The sequence below is a fragment of the Pocillopora damicornis genome, chromosome 2, assembly GCF_964200805.1.
Source record: "Pocillopora damicornis chromosome 2, jaPocDami1.2, whole genome shotgun sequence".
Taxonomy (NCBI): Eukaryota; Metazoa; Cnidaria; class Anthozoa; order Scleractinia; family Pocilloporidae; genus Pocillopora; species Pocillopora damicornis.
In genome coordinates, this window is record NC_142671.1 from 15,098,988 (window position 1) to 15,114,559 (window position 15,572).

The 15,572-nt window shown below is 39.0% G+C and overlaps 2 protein-coding genes across 2 annotated transcripts; both read right to left on the reverse strand.

The window, feature by feature from the left end:
• Positions 1-813: 813 nt before the first annotated feature.
• LOC149050035 (uncharacterized) lies at positions 814-3,138 on the reverse strand. The gene is made up of 2 exons (XM_089196542.1): positions 2,977-3,138; positions 814-2,081 (listed from the first exon to the last, which is right to left on the reverse strand). The coding sequence occupies exon 2, from the start codon at positions 1,996-1,998 to the stop codon at positions 1,243-1,245; it is 756 nt and encodes a 251-aa protein (XP_089052668.1). The 5' UTR covers positions 1,999-2,081; positions 2,977-3,138; the 3' UTR covers positions 814-1,242.
• Positions 3,139-6,934: 3,796 nt separating this feature from the next.
• LOC149050036 (uncharacterized) lies at positions 6,935-15,125 on the reverse strand. The gene is made up of 7 exons (XM_089196554.1): positions 14,459-15,125; positions 13,305-13,352; positions 12,697-13,071; positions 12,139-12,363; positions 11,373-11,603; positions 9,844-10,620; positions 6,935-8,717 (listed from the first exon to the last, which is right to left on the reverse strand). Exons 1-7 carry the CDS (start codon positions 15,012-15,014, stop codon positions 8,335-8,337), a joined length of 2,595 nt encoding a protein of 864 aa, XP_089052680.1. The 5' UTR covers positions 15,015-15,125; the 3' UTR covers positions 6,935-8,334.
• Positions 15,126-15,572: the final 447 nt, after the last annotated feature.

A 15,572-nucleotide genomic window follows, 5' to 3' on the forward strand; every position in this document is an offset into this window, starting at 1 on the left:
AATATCTTGTCTTAATTTCCCATCGAGACATGCAAATGCAAAAATCGTTATTGAATCCGATTTACGCGTAAATGATCGTTTTTTTCTCACTAATGAATGTAACCTCACGCAATTGTTCGCCTTTACATGCAAATCTGCGTGTTCTCTCATTATGATCAGCAAAAGGCGTACTTGCCCCTGTCTCTTGTTTAATTCACTTTTAGCGTTTTGAGTATCCCCAGAACAGATACCGAAAACGCTAGCATTTTGGGTACGGGGATACTTAAAACGCAGGGATACCCAAAATGCTGTGACTGCGGCATTTCAATAAGTTGTGCTCAAACAAGGCTTAAAAAAGGAAGGAATTCAAAGACTCCAAGCCAAAATATCGGACAATGGAAAATAATACCCTTTTTCGATGATTTAACATATAATACGAGCGAACATAATTTGCGGTAATTGCTCTTGTTTTTCCTCGCCCCCTACTTGGAGAAATAACATGCAACTCCCAAATATCTCCCGTGTTATATGTCAATCCACCGAATTAGGTGCATGTTTATGACCCATTATTTGCAAGCATGAGCAGCTACTGTGTTTGTTAGCAATGCAACCTACGTGACAAAGTGAGTAGCTATCGTGGTTAAAACCGACAGACAGTATATATCAACCCTCAAATCCAGGAAGATTGATATACAAACACCCGTGTAAAACACATAAGTCGGAAAAGGCAATCAACGATGATCAGAGGAGCACACCTGGGGCGCTCCTATTTGATTGGAATCACGTAGTAAAAAACAAGATCACTGCAGCTATAAACACAATTAAAGCAGTTGCGAAAAAGAGTCATGAAAATAATTCAGGCTTTAACAAAAATTCCAGATTTTTCCTCTCTATCTTTTAATTGATTAAAATTTCGTAATTCAAAAAACATTTCCATACAACCTTTTCAACAGAAAAAAATATAGCTACCCACTAGATAAGATGGTTTTGTTAATTTGGCGGCCGTTCTGTGCGCAGTGACTTCCGCAAAATTTGGAAAGCGAGAATGTTTGTAAATATTGCACCACAAAAATAACATTTTAAATGACAACCCGAAACTGACTTTTTGACGATGGGATAGACAGGAGAGATTTAAAAAGTACACAAAGACAAACAAGGAAGAGGTGAGCGGAAAGATCTTAAAAACACGTCTTTCCATAGTCACTTCCTAGAGTTTGTACAAATTTACCAACCTTGAACTTAGTTCCATTTGTTCATAACATTTCACGAGGCCAACTCTGCATCACTATTCTCCCTTTCAATATCTTCAATCTGCTCAGTTCCCCTTTTAATTTCTTCCCTCAGTTTCGTAATTTCTTCTATTATGGTCTCTAGTCGTTTTCTCAGGAAAAGTTCTTCCTCTTTGAGGTTTGTAATAGATTTCACCCTCAATCTGGAAAGATGTGAATCAATCCACGGAGGGCCACCTACTTTCCGCACGCTTTCTTCTTCGGGGCTTTTGCTCTTTTCCTGATCTTCCCCCTCAATCCTGTTTTTCATTTTAGGAAGTTGGATCTCTAAACGATATCTGATTTCCTTCTCCTTGGCGAACGCGAACATCTCCAACTGCTCCCTCTCCTCTATATTCTCCCGCACTACATACTTCTCTCTCAGATTAGTAAATGGTATTACACCTACTTCGTTTCTTGGGTTTAGATCTTTAAAAAATGTTTCTATCATTTTTGCAGTGTCTTTTTCACTGCTAACATCAACTACCACAACTGCCATGTTGCTGTAGTTTTCCGTGCGACGATCACCGAGTTGCAATTTTTCAACTTGCTCCGAAGACAGCGCGGGAAAAAGTGCACGTGGTTTCACTTTTGCTAGAATCTCAGCGAGATCCTTCAATTGTAAGACCTCAAAGCATTCTTTCAACAAGCTCACAGTTGTGTCAGGAAAGAAATGTTCAATAGGAAGGAAAGAGAAAGAGAAAGAGAATGGATCACCTTTTAAACCGGAAAAACGGGAGACTTTTTCCATTGCAGTAGCGTCAGTCTTGAGCCTTTGATTCAATTCACTTGTGACCAACTGACTGAGATCTTTCAAGAAAAGTCTATCTGCCTCTAATGAAATGGAAAAGGACAATTTAAGATAACTGTGGATAGGACTGTATTGAACAGACCGCAAACACATCAGAAACTGGGTTACGCGCTCAACTCAGTTCTCTTCCCCCTAAACACTACTGAGGAGAGAATCTTTATTTTGCGTTCATGTGAATCGTGCTGCATAAAGCCTGAGTTACGCCGACACTTAAAGAAATTTCCAAATCGACCTTCATGTTTTAAAAGAAGGCTGCTTAACTGAAAAGCTTCAAAAGCTAGCCATCACCACCCAGACGGGTGGTGATTTGTGGTCCAAAGGAAAATGAGACGGGGTGCGCGAAGAGCCATCGTTGTAAGTATACACGTTTCGTACTCCCCTTTTCCTCCAATTTGTACAGAGTCTTAAAGGACAAGGGAGACCTAGGCACTAGCGTAATCTCCCCTGGATAACGTCTGTCTCACCTACACATTACCAGTGGACCAATCTTCCTCACTAACCCAAAAATAGAAAGTACTCTTTAACCTCGAGGGGTTCCACTCGACTCAACGTTTTGATTATTTCATAGATTTCCTTGAACGGACGAAATGATAGTATAGTAAAGATCTGTTCAGTGAATCAGATGTAAACCTAAAATCACATTAAGCTGCGCACCTGTGAAATTTAGAGACGGAATATTTCTTCCTTAAGCTTTTGGGCTTTGTTTTTTAGACCTCGATGGCTCAAAATTGAAATTCTTTCAGAGCTACTGATATCGTTTTTGATGTGCTCCTCCGTAGCTTTCAAAAAATATACTGCATATTAATATGGAGTTTGCATTTATGGATTTTCAAGATTAATGTTTGCTCTTGGGGGCAAGGGGTAAATATTATTAAAAATCAATCTGTTTTTAGAGGGCTAGAGCTTTGGTAAACATACCGCTAAGAAACTTCTTCAATTTCTTTCTCCATAAATGCAATTCTCCGATTAAATGCTGCCTGGATGCGTTTCATCTTTAACATTGACAGTTCCTCCTTGACACTAGGATACAGAACTGAATCAGAGTTTCTCCGGGCTCGTTCCTCTCGTCCAGAGAGTTCAACTTCTACAAAACAAAAACAGGCAAACAAGCTAGTCAAAAGAAAAGGAGGAAGTAGTGTTTGCGTAGACCATGACAACATACTAAATCATTACTTAGTGTTATGATCTGAGGAAGACAGATTTGGTGAAAGCGATCAAAGAGGTGTCAACAGATATGGATTTTTTTATGGTTAATTTCTCAAAGGTGTTGAAAATATACCATTATCAATTATAATTAACACACATCGTACTTTATGAAATCCATGGCGTGTGGCTAGTCACAGATTCCCAAAGTTCAAATTACAACAACATTTTAGAGATTAAAAAAAAACTAGCATTGGGAGAAGTCGAAAGAAGAAGAAATCTAAAGTAGACGTATAGGGGTAAAATCTAACTCAAAAAATTCATTCAGACATTATAGAAGGGGGTAAGAGTTAATGCATGTACTCTGGTCGTGAATTCATACGCCTTATGGTTCTAGCTATAATTTATGGTTACGCTGGGGAATATCAAACGAAACTACATAGTACATAGCACACCGTAGCATGAATTATAAGCCTCTGTTACTTTATTGTAACTTTTGACAAATGTATCAATTCACTAGGGAAAGGGCAAGGTTTACGCTGAATTCTAACACGACCTGACGACTGCACTAGTCTTTCACGACCTTTCACTCATCCACCGACTGAACGCTAAAAACGTTTTAACTGACTAAGAAGGGCGGGCGACAGTAACAAGAAACCAACTGTGCAACATACAATACCTTGAGCTCCATTCATCAACTCGAGACAAGCTTTCTGATATTCTTCTTCTTCTTCTTCGATGGTGACATTCACCTCCACATCCTCTCCCTCGGCCAGTTTTCTCATCTCATCAGTAACAAAGAAATCGTACAGGCGTTTCTGAAGAGTTCCATCCTGGTATAACTTTCACAAGTTTGTAAGCGCTCATAAACTTTCAGCTAGTATAGTAGTATAGTATAGTATGTATAATCTTTATTTAAGCACGAAACAATTCATCAGCAATTACATTAACTAAAACTATTTAAAAATTAAAACACTAACTAATATTTAAAAGCTGTTTTCCGTGAATGCCGTGCGTTATAGAGTGGCATTGATCTTGCGTTTAAATAACCCCAGAGACTCTGTGTTCCTTATATCACATGGAAGACTATTCCATAATGTGGCTCCACTATAGCTAAAGCTTTTTCGATAATAGTTAGTGCGAGGTAGAGGAACATTGAGTTTATTTTCAGAGTCCCTGAGGTCATAAGCAGAGTTACGCCATTTAAACTTAGAATTAAGATATTCAGGAGCTAGCCCGTGCAGACATTTGAAAACCATGGTAACTCTATGAATTTCCTGCTGGCTTGTCAGATTTTTCCAACTTAAAAATTCAAGTAGCTTAGTTGCATCGGCATCATAGCTGGAAAATGTCAAAACACGGGCTGCTCTAATCTGTAATTTCTGCAGCTTATCTCGTAGCGTTATCCCACAGCTACCCCAGACAATGTCACAGTAATCAAAGTGAGGTTTTACTAAAGCTTGGTAAAGCAGATGTAAGGTCGATGCTGGGAACTGTAAGGCACACACAGCCATCAGTGATTTGAACTAGACTTGTTCCAGCCGGAAGCACACAGCTCTGTACAGCAGCGACAAGCTGGTCATACGAGAGCCAGCTACTCAAGACCTCCGTGGCGGAAACGATTACTAAACCACCAGAAAACAACTTGAATACAGTCTTCATATTTACCACTAGAGGACAACAAGAACGAGTTATTAGCTAGGTACAACTTAAAGGAACAGTGACAGATTAAAGAAAAATCCGAGCCCCAGATGGGATTTGAACCCACGACTCTCCGTGATCTAGTCGGATGCTCTAACCGCTGAGCTACTAGAGACTCTATGGTGAGCAAGGGTCAATTTATGGGTCTTGACTGGAACCGCATCACGCGGTTACACAGCCAAGTAATTAGTGCGGACTCACTAACAGCATCGCGCTGTCACGTTAAGGCAAATCAAGATGCAGCCAACCATCCAAAGTGAGTAAATTAAAGAAAAATCCGAGCCCCAGATGGGATTTGAACCCACGACCCTCCGTGATCTAGTCGGATGCTCTAACCGCTGAGCTACTAGAGACTCTATGGTGAGCAAGGGTCAATTTATGGGTCTTGACTGGAACCGCATCACGCGGTTACACAGCCAAGTAATTAGTGCGGACTCACTAACAGCATCGCGCTGTCACGTTAAGGCAAATCAAGATGCAGCCAACCATCCAAAGTGAGTAAATTAAAGAAAAATCCGAGCCCCAGATGGGATTTGAACCCACGACCCTCCGTGATCTAGTCGGATGCTCTAACCGCTGAGCTACTAGAGACTCTATGGTGAGCAAGGGTCAATTTATGGGTCTTGACTGGAACCGCATCACGCGGTTACACAGCCAAGTAATTAAGTGAAGTTAAGTTAAGTGTGTTAAGTGTCACAGCCAAGTGACAGATTAGTTAGCCTTATTTATTTAAGATTTAATGACTGCAAATGTGAGCCCAGTTGTTCAAGGGAAAGAGAAGCTATCTCAAAGATAATTTTAACAAAAAGTGCTGTACTATCCACCAGTGAGAGAAGTATTCAGAGGACAACGTTACCCACTCCTGGATCAACTAGAGCATGCAACATATTTGTAGTCTGTATCAAAGTCGTGTCAAAGAGCCCCTAACATTTAACAAGATACGGCCTACCTCCAGAGAGTAAATTTCTGACGGATGATGCAAGAGCCGCTGCTTGTGCTAGGATATTACAAACAGAAAGTCAGCTGGACAAAATTTACAAGTGAACCATCTCTTTGTTGGCATTCTATCATAGACTACACATTACAGTGGAATAAAAAAGAATCTCTTAAGCGTGTAGAAAAAATCCTCGCAATAAAGTTGACATCTAAACGCACTGGTCACGTGTAATTTGTGCGAGCACTAACCAGCATACCGGGTTTCGTAGCTGCATAAGAGAGCAAAAATCGTAATTGTTGGCGGGGGGCAAATTAATAACTCATCAGAGCCACTTTGTTTGCCAATACAAAAACAGAGTTCATCAAATGTACTAATCATAAAATCTCTAGGTTTGCTTTCCGTTATTTTTTTCAGCAGATGGAAAGGAGTCACTGCCTTGGTTGAGGTGTCAAAGTTTCACTGTACAGCGCAGATACAACAGTGTCATTTCTAGCTGATTAGAATACGGGGATACTACTCACGTAAAAACAATGAAGTGTGACAGGTTCTAGGCTTAGGGAAGGAAGAAAAATTGCGTCGAATGACCTGTAAATCGACCCTTTTCGCCGGCATACCCACAAGCAGAATAGATCAATGAATTGAATCTAATTTCTACGGGACCGAAGAACTTTGTCGGATTTACAAAGCAAAATTATTAAAAGAAATTTCAAAGGATGTTGGACAACTGAAATTGTAAATTACAGAAACAGCTTGAAATTCGTTCGAGTTACACATGTTCAGAACGCTGTGGCTAAATGAGTGGCAGTCGGTCAAAGTTTTCAATACACGAATTGACCGGCAGTCCTACACATTTGGTAATTTGAAGAATCGAAGGAACTCAGCTAATCCGAACCAACATTTAGTTGTCGATTAAGAAGTGACACGCGATCCAAAACACCTTCACAGATCATCGACCTCACGCTTGGTTTATCCTGGGCTCAGAGTACGGAACTATAGTTTGGGAAACTTAATGTGCTTGGGGGAAACTGCTGGTCGAGGCTTTCAAAGCGCTAAATGGCCGGAATGAAAAGCCATACGAATCTTAGACCCAAACCGTGGTTTAAACTGGAAGCCACGACGTCGAGACAGCGCAACAATTTAATAGCTACAATCGTTACAATCGTTACAATCGTTAATCGTTACAATACCTCGGTTCAATTCAACTGGTTTGCAAAGAATTGTCATCATTTTGCTTTTAAATTCTTTGTGGATTCTTACCAATTTAAACTTGAAGTTAGTGGGTTACTCTACTGAAATCACAATATTCGGGATCATTAAACTAAAAACAAAACTGAACCTCGCTTATTAAAATGCGTTTTTAAATCTCGTTAAAGGAACTACTGCCTTTTCCGAAGTTACTAATCTGCACAACAATAAATGCTAGTAATACTCTGCGCCACTTATTATGTCATTTTCTATTGAATAGTGTTATCGCATTGTTACAAAAATTCCAATTAACCCATCTAAACTAGTCTCTAAAGCTGAATTTTGCATCATAATCTGTTCCTACCTAGTATTTTAATATAGTTATCTGAACTATTGTCTGTTTTTATAGGTCAGCTTTGAATGCTCGGTTACATCGTGTAATAAATGTCAGCTTTATGAATTCTGTACCCATCCCCCTTCCTGCCAACCTAAAAAGCTATCGATCAATATCTTACTCATAAGAGGCGACCTCTTCATATACTAGTGGTTTTTGTTTTTTCCTTTGCTTGGAGAAGCAAAGCAGCGGGCAAAGTATCGAAGTGGATGAAAGATGTAAACGCCAGTAACGAGAAAACTTGCCTGCGTGCGCCTATGCTCGAGTTCATTCTAGTTTCGCGCTATGATACCTCTACAACTCTACTGCTCAGCTCTAAGTAAGAGACAACATTGACTCAAACCACCGAGAGGATAATTACAAAAACAAAAAAACGTTTTAAGAAGATTCCCTTGAAAGGAGATTCGGAGACTCAGGTACGTTCCTTTTCCAGGTTTCATTCGTCGTGCTGTTGCTAATAAATTTGTCCGCAACTGCATAATAAACATCTTTGAATGTAAATAGCATTTCCTCCCTTATATAGGAAAAAAATTTGAATAACCCTGATACTTGAAAACAAGAAAAATACAACTATGGGATGGCGCGTGGTATCCTGTTAGGTACCAGCAATTATTTATCACCTGGGGAGGGGTAGTGGAGAATTCTGGGAAGATTAATTTATTACTCTTTTTTAAAGGGAAACGGATTGGGGATCAGTCAACTGACTGCCAATGAGGCGGGGATCATAAGAATACGACAGAGCCTTGTGGGGGGATAGGGTAAATTTCATTGTGACACAACAAAAAATCCTCTTACCTACCCCCCCCCCCGCTCACCCCATCCCCTAGGCGATAGATAATGATCGGATGACTGGTCCCTTATTAGTTGTTGATAATGTTTCTTATTTCAAATAGTGTCTCGTTTAATTCACATATGATTAGCGTCGTTCGAGCTCCTGTTCTTTCCTTTTCTCAAAACTTGGAAGAGTAGAAAGATTGCTTCGGATGTCATTCATAACTCGTTTAGATGTTCTTAATAATTCTCTCATCATTGAGACGAGATCCACTTTGTGGTATCGCTTGATGAAAATCTCAATCATCGAATTGAAGATCGAGGAGGTAATTGGCCTGACTGGAGAACCAATAGATAGCAGCTCAGGAACCTTATCAATGATTTCCTCCCTCGGAGCACCAACCACGATTTTCGTGTGATATGGAAGCGATGACAACTTGGACGCCACACATTCTGATAAAACATCATAATCGTAAATTGATTTGCTTTCATCGATGATGAAAGCTAGAAAAATCGCGGTGAATTTCTCTGTTGAACGAAAATAATAAAATATAAATAAAAAGAACAGAGACTAAGAAAAACAAGCAATTGCAGACGACACCAAGCCGAAAAGCTTGCCTCAATACGAATTTGTGTCACTGACAAATAATTTATGCATAACCTTTCTCTCCTTGCCCTGGACAAAGGGGTGTTAAGGTTATTCCTCCGTATCGCACTGCGCATTCTATACTGCGCATAGGAATCACGTAATCAGGCTAATAAGCGCGCGCATTGTGACAATATGGTATTCTTTTTTAATTAATGGACCAGGTAAAAAGGTACGACATTCTTTAGCTCTTGAACGAGCACGATGACCTATATTTTCTATTGCGTAATTTTGGAGTACAAATTATCCCCTTTAAATTGGGGCATTAACAAAAAATTATTCTAAGGGGAAAAAGATGGTTAAAACTATGCAAATTATTAACTTGAAAGGAACGGCTCGGGGAACTTTTTGAGTCGATGTCGTTTAAATTTGCGTGATTTCCCCACAAACTCTATATCAAATTGTTCCATAAGCTCGAGACTTTCTACCTATCGAATTTTGTCTAGTGTTACTTTAAAAACCACTGTTTTCAGCTGCAGCAAAACGTACTGTGAACCGATGAAATGACGCGCGTGATTAGTGTCAGAACAGGCACAAATGGGGTAAGTTTGGCCCATCATATCTCTTAAACAAGCCCCTTTTTTAATTTCATTTTTCGAAACAGACATTGGTGAGGGACATTTGAGGAAAGTTTAAAAAAAAATTGGTCGACATCTTATTTTTATGAGGAAACATCTTAACTGAGCCAGTGAGAAATGAAGATACACTTATCGTGCTATGGAATTAAAATCAGTGCTAGTTAAAATTCATTTTACGCCGTTCTTTTGGTTCCTGTGTTTAGCATGTTTGACTTTGGCGAAATAATAACGAAACGAGATCACATGTCATGTCATGAAGATTATTTTGTGGGCCATGCAATTCCTCAGCTGATGTTGTTTCGTATCCTTCAAACTGCTCCCAGATGAGTGAGCCTCAAGGTTTGTTTCTTTTGTGTTTCAAACCTTGATATAATTAACTATTTCATACAGTCGATACTCTGTTATGCTTAGAAAGTAGTTTACAACTAACCTTGATTCTGAATCCAGTTGTCCATTGTAGACGTTATGATCGTCTTAGTCTCCTCGTTCTCTTTCAGTTGCTCCTCCACAAGCGGTTTGTTCATTTCTATTTCTTTTTCAAGCTCTGCGATTTTAAACTTTATCTTAGAGAAGTCATCATCCCATGTAAGTTTTCTGGGTTTTCTATACCGAAAAGTTTTCCATGGTCGTTCCTCCTCGCTTAGTCGTTGTAAATCTTCCCTTTGGTTCCGTTCCAAATCGATTTGGTTCCGTTTCAAAACCATTTGCTTCCGTCTCAAATCCCTCAGTTCCTTGAGCTTTTCTTCCGACCTGGAAGATCCAATTACAGTGACATCGTTCTGTGAATTTAATTCTTTAAAAAATCCCTCAATCTTTTGATTGAGGTCTTTGTCCGCACTGTCATTTACTACCAGTACTACCACATTATTGTGAGACTTTGTGGGAAGATTACCAGTGCGTAACGTCTCGACTTCTCCCGAGGAAAGGACAGGACGAAGTGAACTTGTTTTCACCGCCTTCTCCAGAAGGTCAACAAGATCATACATTTGAAGTGCCTCGAAACATTGCCTCATTAGGTCAACAGGAGTGTTTGGAAAGCTATGTGCAATCTGCCTCATACAAGAAACATGCCTGGAAGGTCTACGGTCCACTTTACGACCAAAAAATCGAAAAACCCTATCCAACGCAACTTTATCAACAGAAAGTTTCTGATCCACTTCATTTATTGACTCTTCCCCCAGATCTTTAACGCAAATTTTACTGGAATCTGAATAAGGTTAAAAGGAAAAATAACGATTAGAAATATGTGATTACGTTGAATTTCTCCACAAAGGCCATCTTTGGGACCGAGAAGAGCGACCTTTGACGGACGGATTGTTTTCATAATGATGGGGTGTGATGTAGCATTTTCTGATGGATGGGACATTTTTTTTAATGCTTGGGAAGAAAATGTCCACAAAAGAAAACGAATAATGAAGCAGTTTTTAAAACGTTCACCTTTGTTGTTGGAAACATTTGTGTTTTCCCTAAGCGCATTAAAAGTTGTCAATGGTTGTCTGCCTAAGCGAATCACCACGCAGTACAATGTTCGTTTGTCGCTGATTAAATAGTCGTTGTCGAGTGATTATTTTGGCTGCATGAACGGCCTAAATGGCTGTCGACGGGGTGAAAAGGGGGTCGCATCTTTTCAGAGGAGAACACTTTTTGCAAAGGCAGTGATTACGGTAATGGGCCGTACCCTATGTTGATCTTCTTATAGGTTTATTTTCATTGGATAAACGAAAGCAATATTGATGTTCTATTTTGCAGCTCGAGTGCTACGCCCAAAACTGCTTGTAAATTAAAATGAAAACAAAAATGAAAATACCTCTTTCTTCTTTAAACGCAAATTTGGATTTGACTTCTCGCAATAAGCTGTGATTGACAACCCTCTTCCTTTCCTTTGCTCTTTGCAACGAGTCATCGTTAACATTGTTTCATTAAAAATAACAACCGAAACGACAGTTAAATCAGTTTTACCTCTCACATCTTCTGTTTCCTCTTCGGACACAGCAGTGCGTGCTCCCAAACCACTGTCACTTGCCTCAGTCGTCAAGCTATATGTCTCTTGCACATTTTCTATATACCTCTGTACAAAATCCATTTTTTCTGCGCCCATAAATTTCATTGTTTGTTTACTCTCGCGTCTTTCTGATCCTTCCATCTTTAAAATGTCTTTCTCCATTGTCGTGGGGTCCCATGGTTTGTAATCTAAGACAGATTACCTCACAGTTAGAGCCGTGATAACTATGGTAATAATGATGATAATAATAATAATAATAAATATAATAATAATAACAATAATAATAATAACAATAATAATAATAATAATAATAACAATAATAATAATAACAATAATAATAATAACAATAATAATAATAACAATAATAATAATAACAATAATAATAATAACAATAATAATAATAACAATAATAATAATAACAATAATAATAATAACAATAATAATAATAACAATAATAATAATAATAATAACAATAATAATAATAACAATAATAATAATAACAATAATAATAATAATTATGTGTAATGAGGGAACCAAACTCGCCAAGGCGGTTTTCAGTGGTGATCTACGTTTTCATTTTTAAGGGAACTTGGTAACATAACAATCAAAACGAAATGCCGAGGATGGTAATTCATGACAACGGAAAAACACAAAACAACCAGACAAACGAACAAACAACAACACCAAAGTCCTATAGTGTTGAATTTCACAATCAGTTCTTACCAAAACGTTCATCGTATGATCTTAAAGATGCGATGTCCACTTTTTCCAAAGAGTGCGATCCCAAATTCTGGTTTTTTTCCTCCAGAAGTGTAATTCTGTTGTGGAGATATTTTAATTCTGTTTCTAGACATTCAAGCCTTGACAATGGTAATTCTTTTGCGTTGAAATACACAGCTGAATCAGAGTTTCGCCGTTTTCTTTCAACACCGTCAATCGTTGCACCTCCTAAAAGTAGTAGAATAAAAATCAATAATGGTAACTTTAAAACTTATATTATTAGCACGATGACTTTGACTTCAAATGAACGCACTATAAATAAGTAGAAGGAACAGATAAAAACTTTAGTTAAATTGCTGAAAAATGGTGCCAGTATCTTATTTCGGACTTGCAAGATTAAGGGTGGCAAGGTTGACAATCTATTTGGTGAATAGCCACAAATACATTAATATGCGGAAACGAAAAAAGATATGCATCAAGGGACACTTAACACGATCCATATGGAAATCCGGGCTCATAAATTCGCTAAAAAATGAGTCAAACATAGCAATGCAAGGTCACCTTGGGCCCCTTGTATGAGCTCGACACAAGCTTTCTGATATTCGCCTTCATCGATGGTGACATTCACCTCCACATCCTCTCCATCGGCGAGTTCTCTCACCTCATCAGTGACAAAGAAATCGTGCAGATGTTTTTGAAGGGTTCCATCCTGATACAACTTCCACAAAAGTTTAAGAGCTGATAAACTTTCGGCTTGAACTGTGAGGCACACACAGCCATCTGTGATTTGAACCAGCCTTGTGCCGGCTGGAAGCACACAGGTTTGTACGGCTGCAACCAGCTGATCAAATGAGGACCAACGACTCAAAACCTCCATGGCAGAGACGACTGTAAGGCCGCCAGCAACTACTTTGAATACTGTTTTAATGTTCACCACTGAAAATAATAAAAATATATATATATGTTTTGTGATATGACTCATTCTACAAAGGATGGTGGTGTTGTTTTTCCAACTAATTCGAGCGGTTTCACATTGACTCTTTGTAGGAGCAAAGACTTTTCGATAATGGCCCTGTCCTCTACTCCCTTATTGTCTTAAACTGTCAAGTCCAAGGGACAGGGTGAGCCCTTTCAAGAGAATTTACCAAAAAATTTTTTTACTGGCTTACCTCCTACCAATGTGCTTCTGACGGATGACATAAGAGCAGCTCTTTGTGCTATATAAATGGAACAACAGGTGTCAGTCAGTTTAGTGAACTACAACTCTATCAAAGAAAGCTGTCTCAGGTTCTTTCTCTCTTTCATGAGATTTACAATAAGAGTGCTTAGTAACTAAGTCAGCTGCACCGTTAAATAAGCCCACTTGAAGGTTAAGGACAAGGATCTCAAGATAGTTGGTAACCTACTCAAGGAGGGATACTAAAACAAAACAGTTCTTTATGAGGTAAATATTGTGGTGGAAAGCTCCCCTGCCAGTCCTCATGTCTGAGTTAATAACATGATTTTTCATATCACATGTGGCATATCTCCCTACTTTCTCGAGGCTAAAACTGAGAGGATTTAGAGTCTCCTACGAGATGATGTCAAAGACAACCAGCCTACACACTTCAACATTCCTTAGGAAAGGATAAGGTAAAAGAAGCTGGGAACAGGGTTGTATACGCCTCGACAGATAAACCCTACCTGCAACCTTCCTTTCTATTTTACACTGCAGGTAGGATCGTAAATAATTTTGTTTGTTGAGGATCAAACTGACCTTCACATCTATCACAGAGATAAGTTGTTTTAAGCATTGCCCTCAAAGTTCTGGTGCTTGTTTTTAAATTTCACATTTAAAATAGGGTTAATTATTTTCAATTAATTTATTAGAATTGTATGCCATAGAATTTCATCTTATGCAGACAACTGATTGTCTGATGGCAAAGATAGCCGTGAGCCCAACGAAGCGATTAATTTAGTAAGTATTATCAAGTTCTACTAATTGGTAAACAAAAATTTGCGAGAGCTGAGTAAGTGAAACAAGTCATTAACACACGAAGCAAACGCGAGACTTTCAGACCAGACTGTTACGCGTCTACAAAAAGAATCAACCTGTCTCTCATGTTTTGTCGCATTTCTTTGCGGTGTTGTTTCCCTACAACCGAAGATGAATAGTATGAGGTTCTTGAACATTCCATTAATTCCCTCAATCAAACCCGGATGATGTACAGCTTGTCGAGGACAAGAGCGGCAACAAATACTACGGACTTTTTATACTTTTTATCGAGAACATTTATAAAAGTTATTGTTGACCATTAAAAACAGAAAACAGAGATTGAAATACCTTTCCTCGCTTCGGATTTATCTTCCCGATTTCTTCGTTCTTCGAACTGTTCAAGTTCCTTCAAAAGCTCGTTTGACTCTGTTTCAGCTAGAATGTTCTTCACAACATCGAGATAGTCAATCTCAAGATTGCCTTGATTCTCCAGTTCTCTAAATAGCGAGCGAACATCCTCAATGTTGCCTTCACTCCCTTCGCGAACACTTCCCCTGCATATCGCGATCAGCCGTTCCAAATCATTGAGCGTATCGAGTGAAGAAATTATCTTTTCAAGCAAGGCCTTGTATTCCTTTCTTTTGCACTCGAATTTCTCCACCTTTTCAAGAAGAGCCCAGTCTTCGACGCCCCTCAACAGTCTTTTCATTAGCTGAAGGCGATCACTTCCTAAATTATTATTTTCCTCCAACTCTTTACACAACGACAGAGTATCATGGATGTTGCCTTCGCTGCCTGGCGCCAGATTCCCTCTGCACATGAACAGAAGGTGATCGAGTGCATTCAGTTCGTCGAGTTTCCGACTTATTGCGAAGAGTAAGTTATTATATTCAGTGGCAGACATATTAAATCTATGACCGTAGCAATTCTCTTCCTATATGCAAAAGGCTTAGTAATCTCGTAGTTGATGTTTCTTTATGGATCCAATATGGCGGATACAAGAACATCACGACAATGTAAGTCACGCAACTAAGTTCCGTAGAAAACTGCGCACGCGCACTCCGGTTCCTCAGGAGGAAAGGGCGGAGCCCTAAGCCTGAAGGTGACATAACTTCCTGAAAGATGAGTCTCTTATTCTTTAGCTCCGCTCACCATTACAATTTAGTAAACCGACAAGGGCAAATAGAAGTGGTGCATAAAGCGCATGTTACCGCACATTAAAGACATGCATGCCGAGATGTTCAAGAGAAAAGTACACTAAAATTAACTTGTTACAGATAGAGCGTTAAGTAACTCATAATAGTACAAAAGGAAATGCGCGCTATGAAAGATGTTTGACTTTTGAATTTCTTTACGTCCCTGCGCACTGAAAGCTAAATGGTTACAAAAAGGACCGATCAAGAAGCAGTACGCTACATGACGAGTTTAATTTTAACGGGGAAAACTGGAGTACGAAAAACAC

Bases quoted from the DNA above. Each gene is read 5' to 3' on its own strand.
- LOC149050035 (XM_089196542.1), bottom strand. From the start codon at position 1,998: ATGGAAAAAGTCTCCCGTTTTTCCGGTTTAAAAGGTGATCCATTCTCT.
- LOC149050036 (XM_089196554.1), bottom strand. From the start codon at position 15,014: ATGTCTGCCACTGAATATAATAACTTACTCTTCGCAATAAGTCGGAAA. The intron at 12,364-12,696 runs GTGACCTTGCAT...TACTACTTTTAG, and splicing joins GCTCATACAAGGGGCCCAAG to GAGGTGCAACGATTGACGGT. The intron at 8,718-9,843 runs GTTAGTTGTAAA...TTCGTTCAACAG, and splicing joins CAACTGGATTCAGAATCAAG to AGAAATTCACCGCGATTTTT.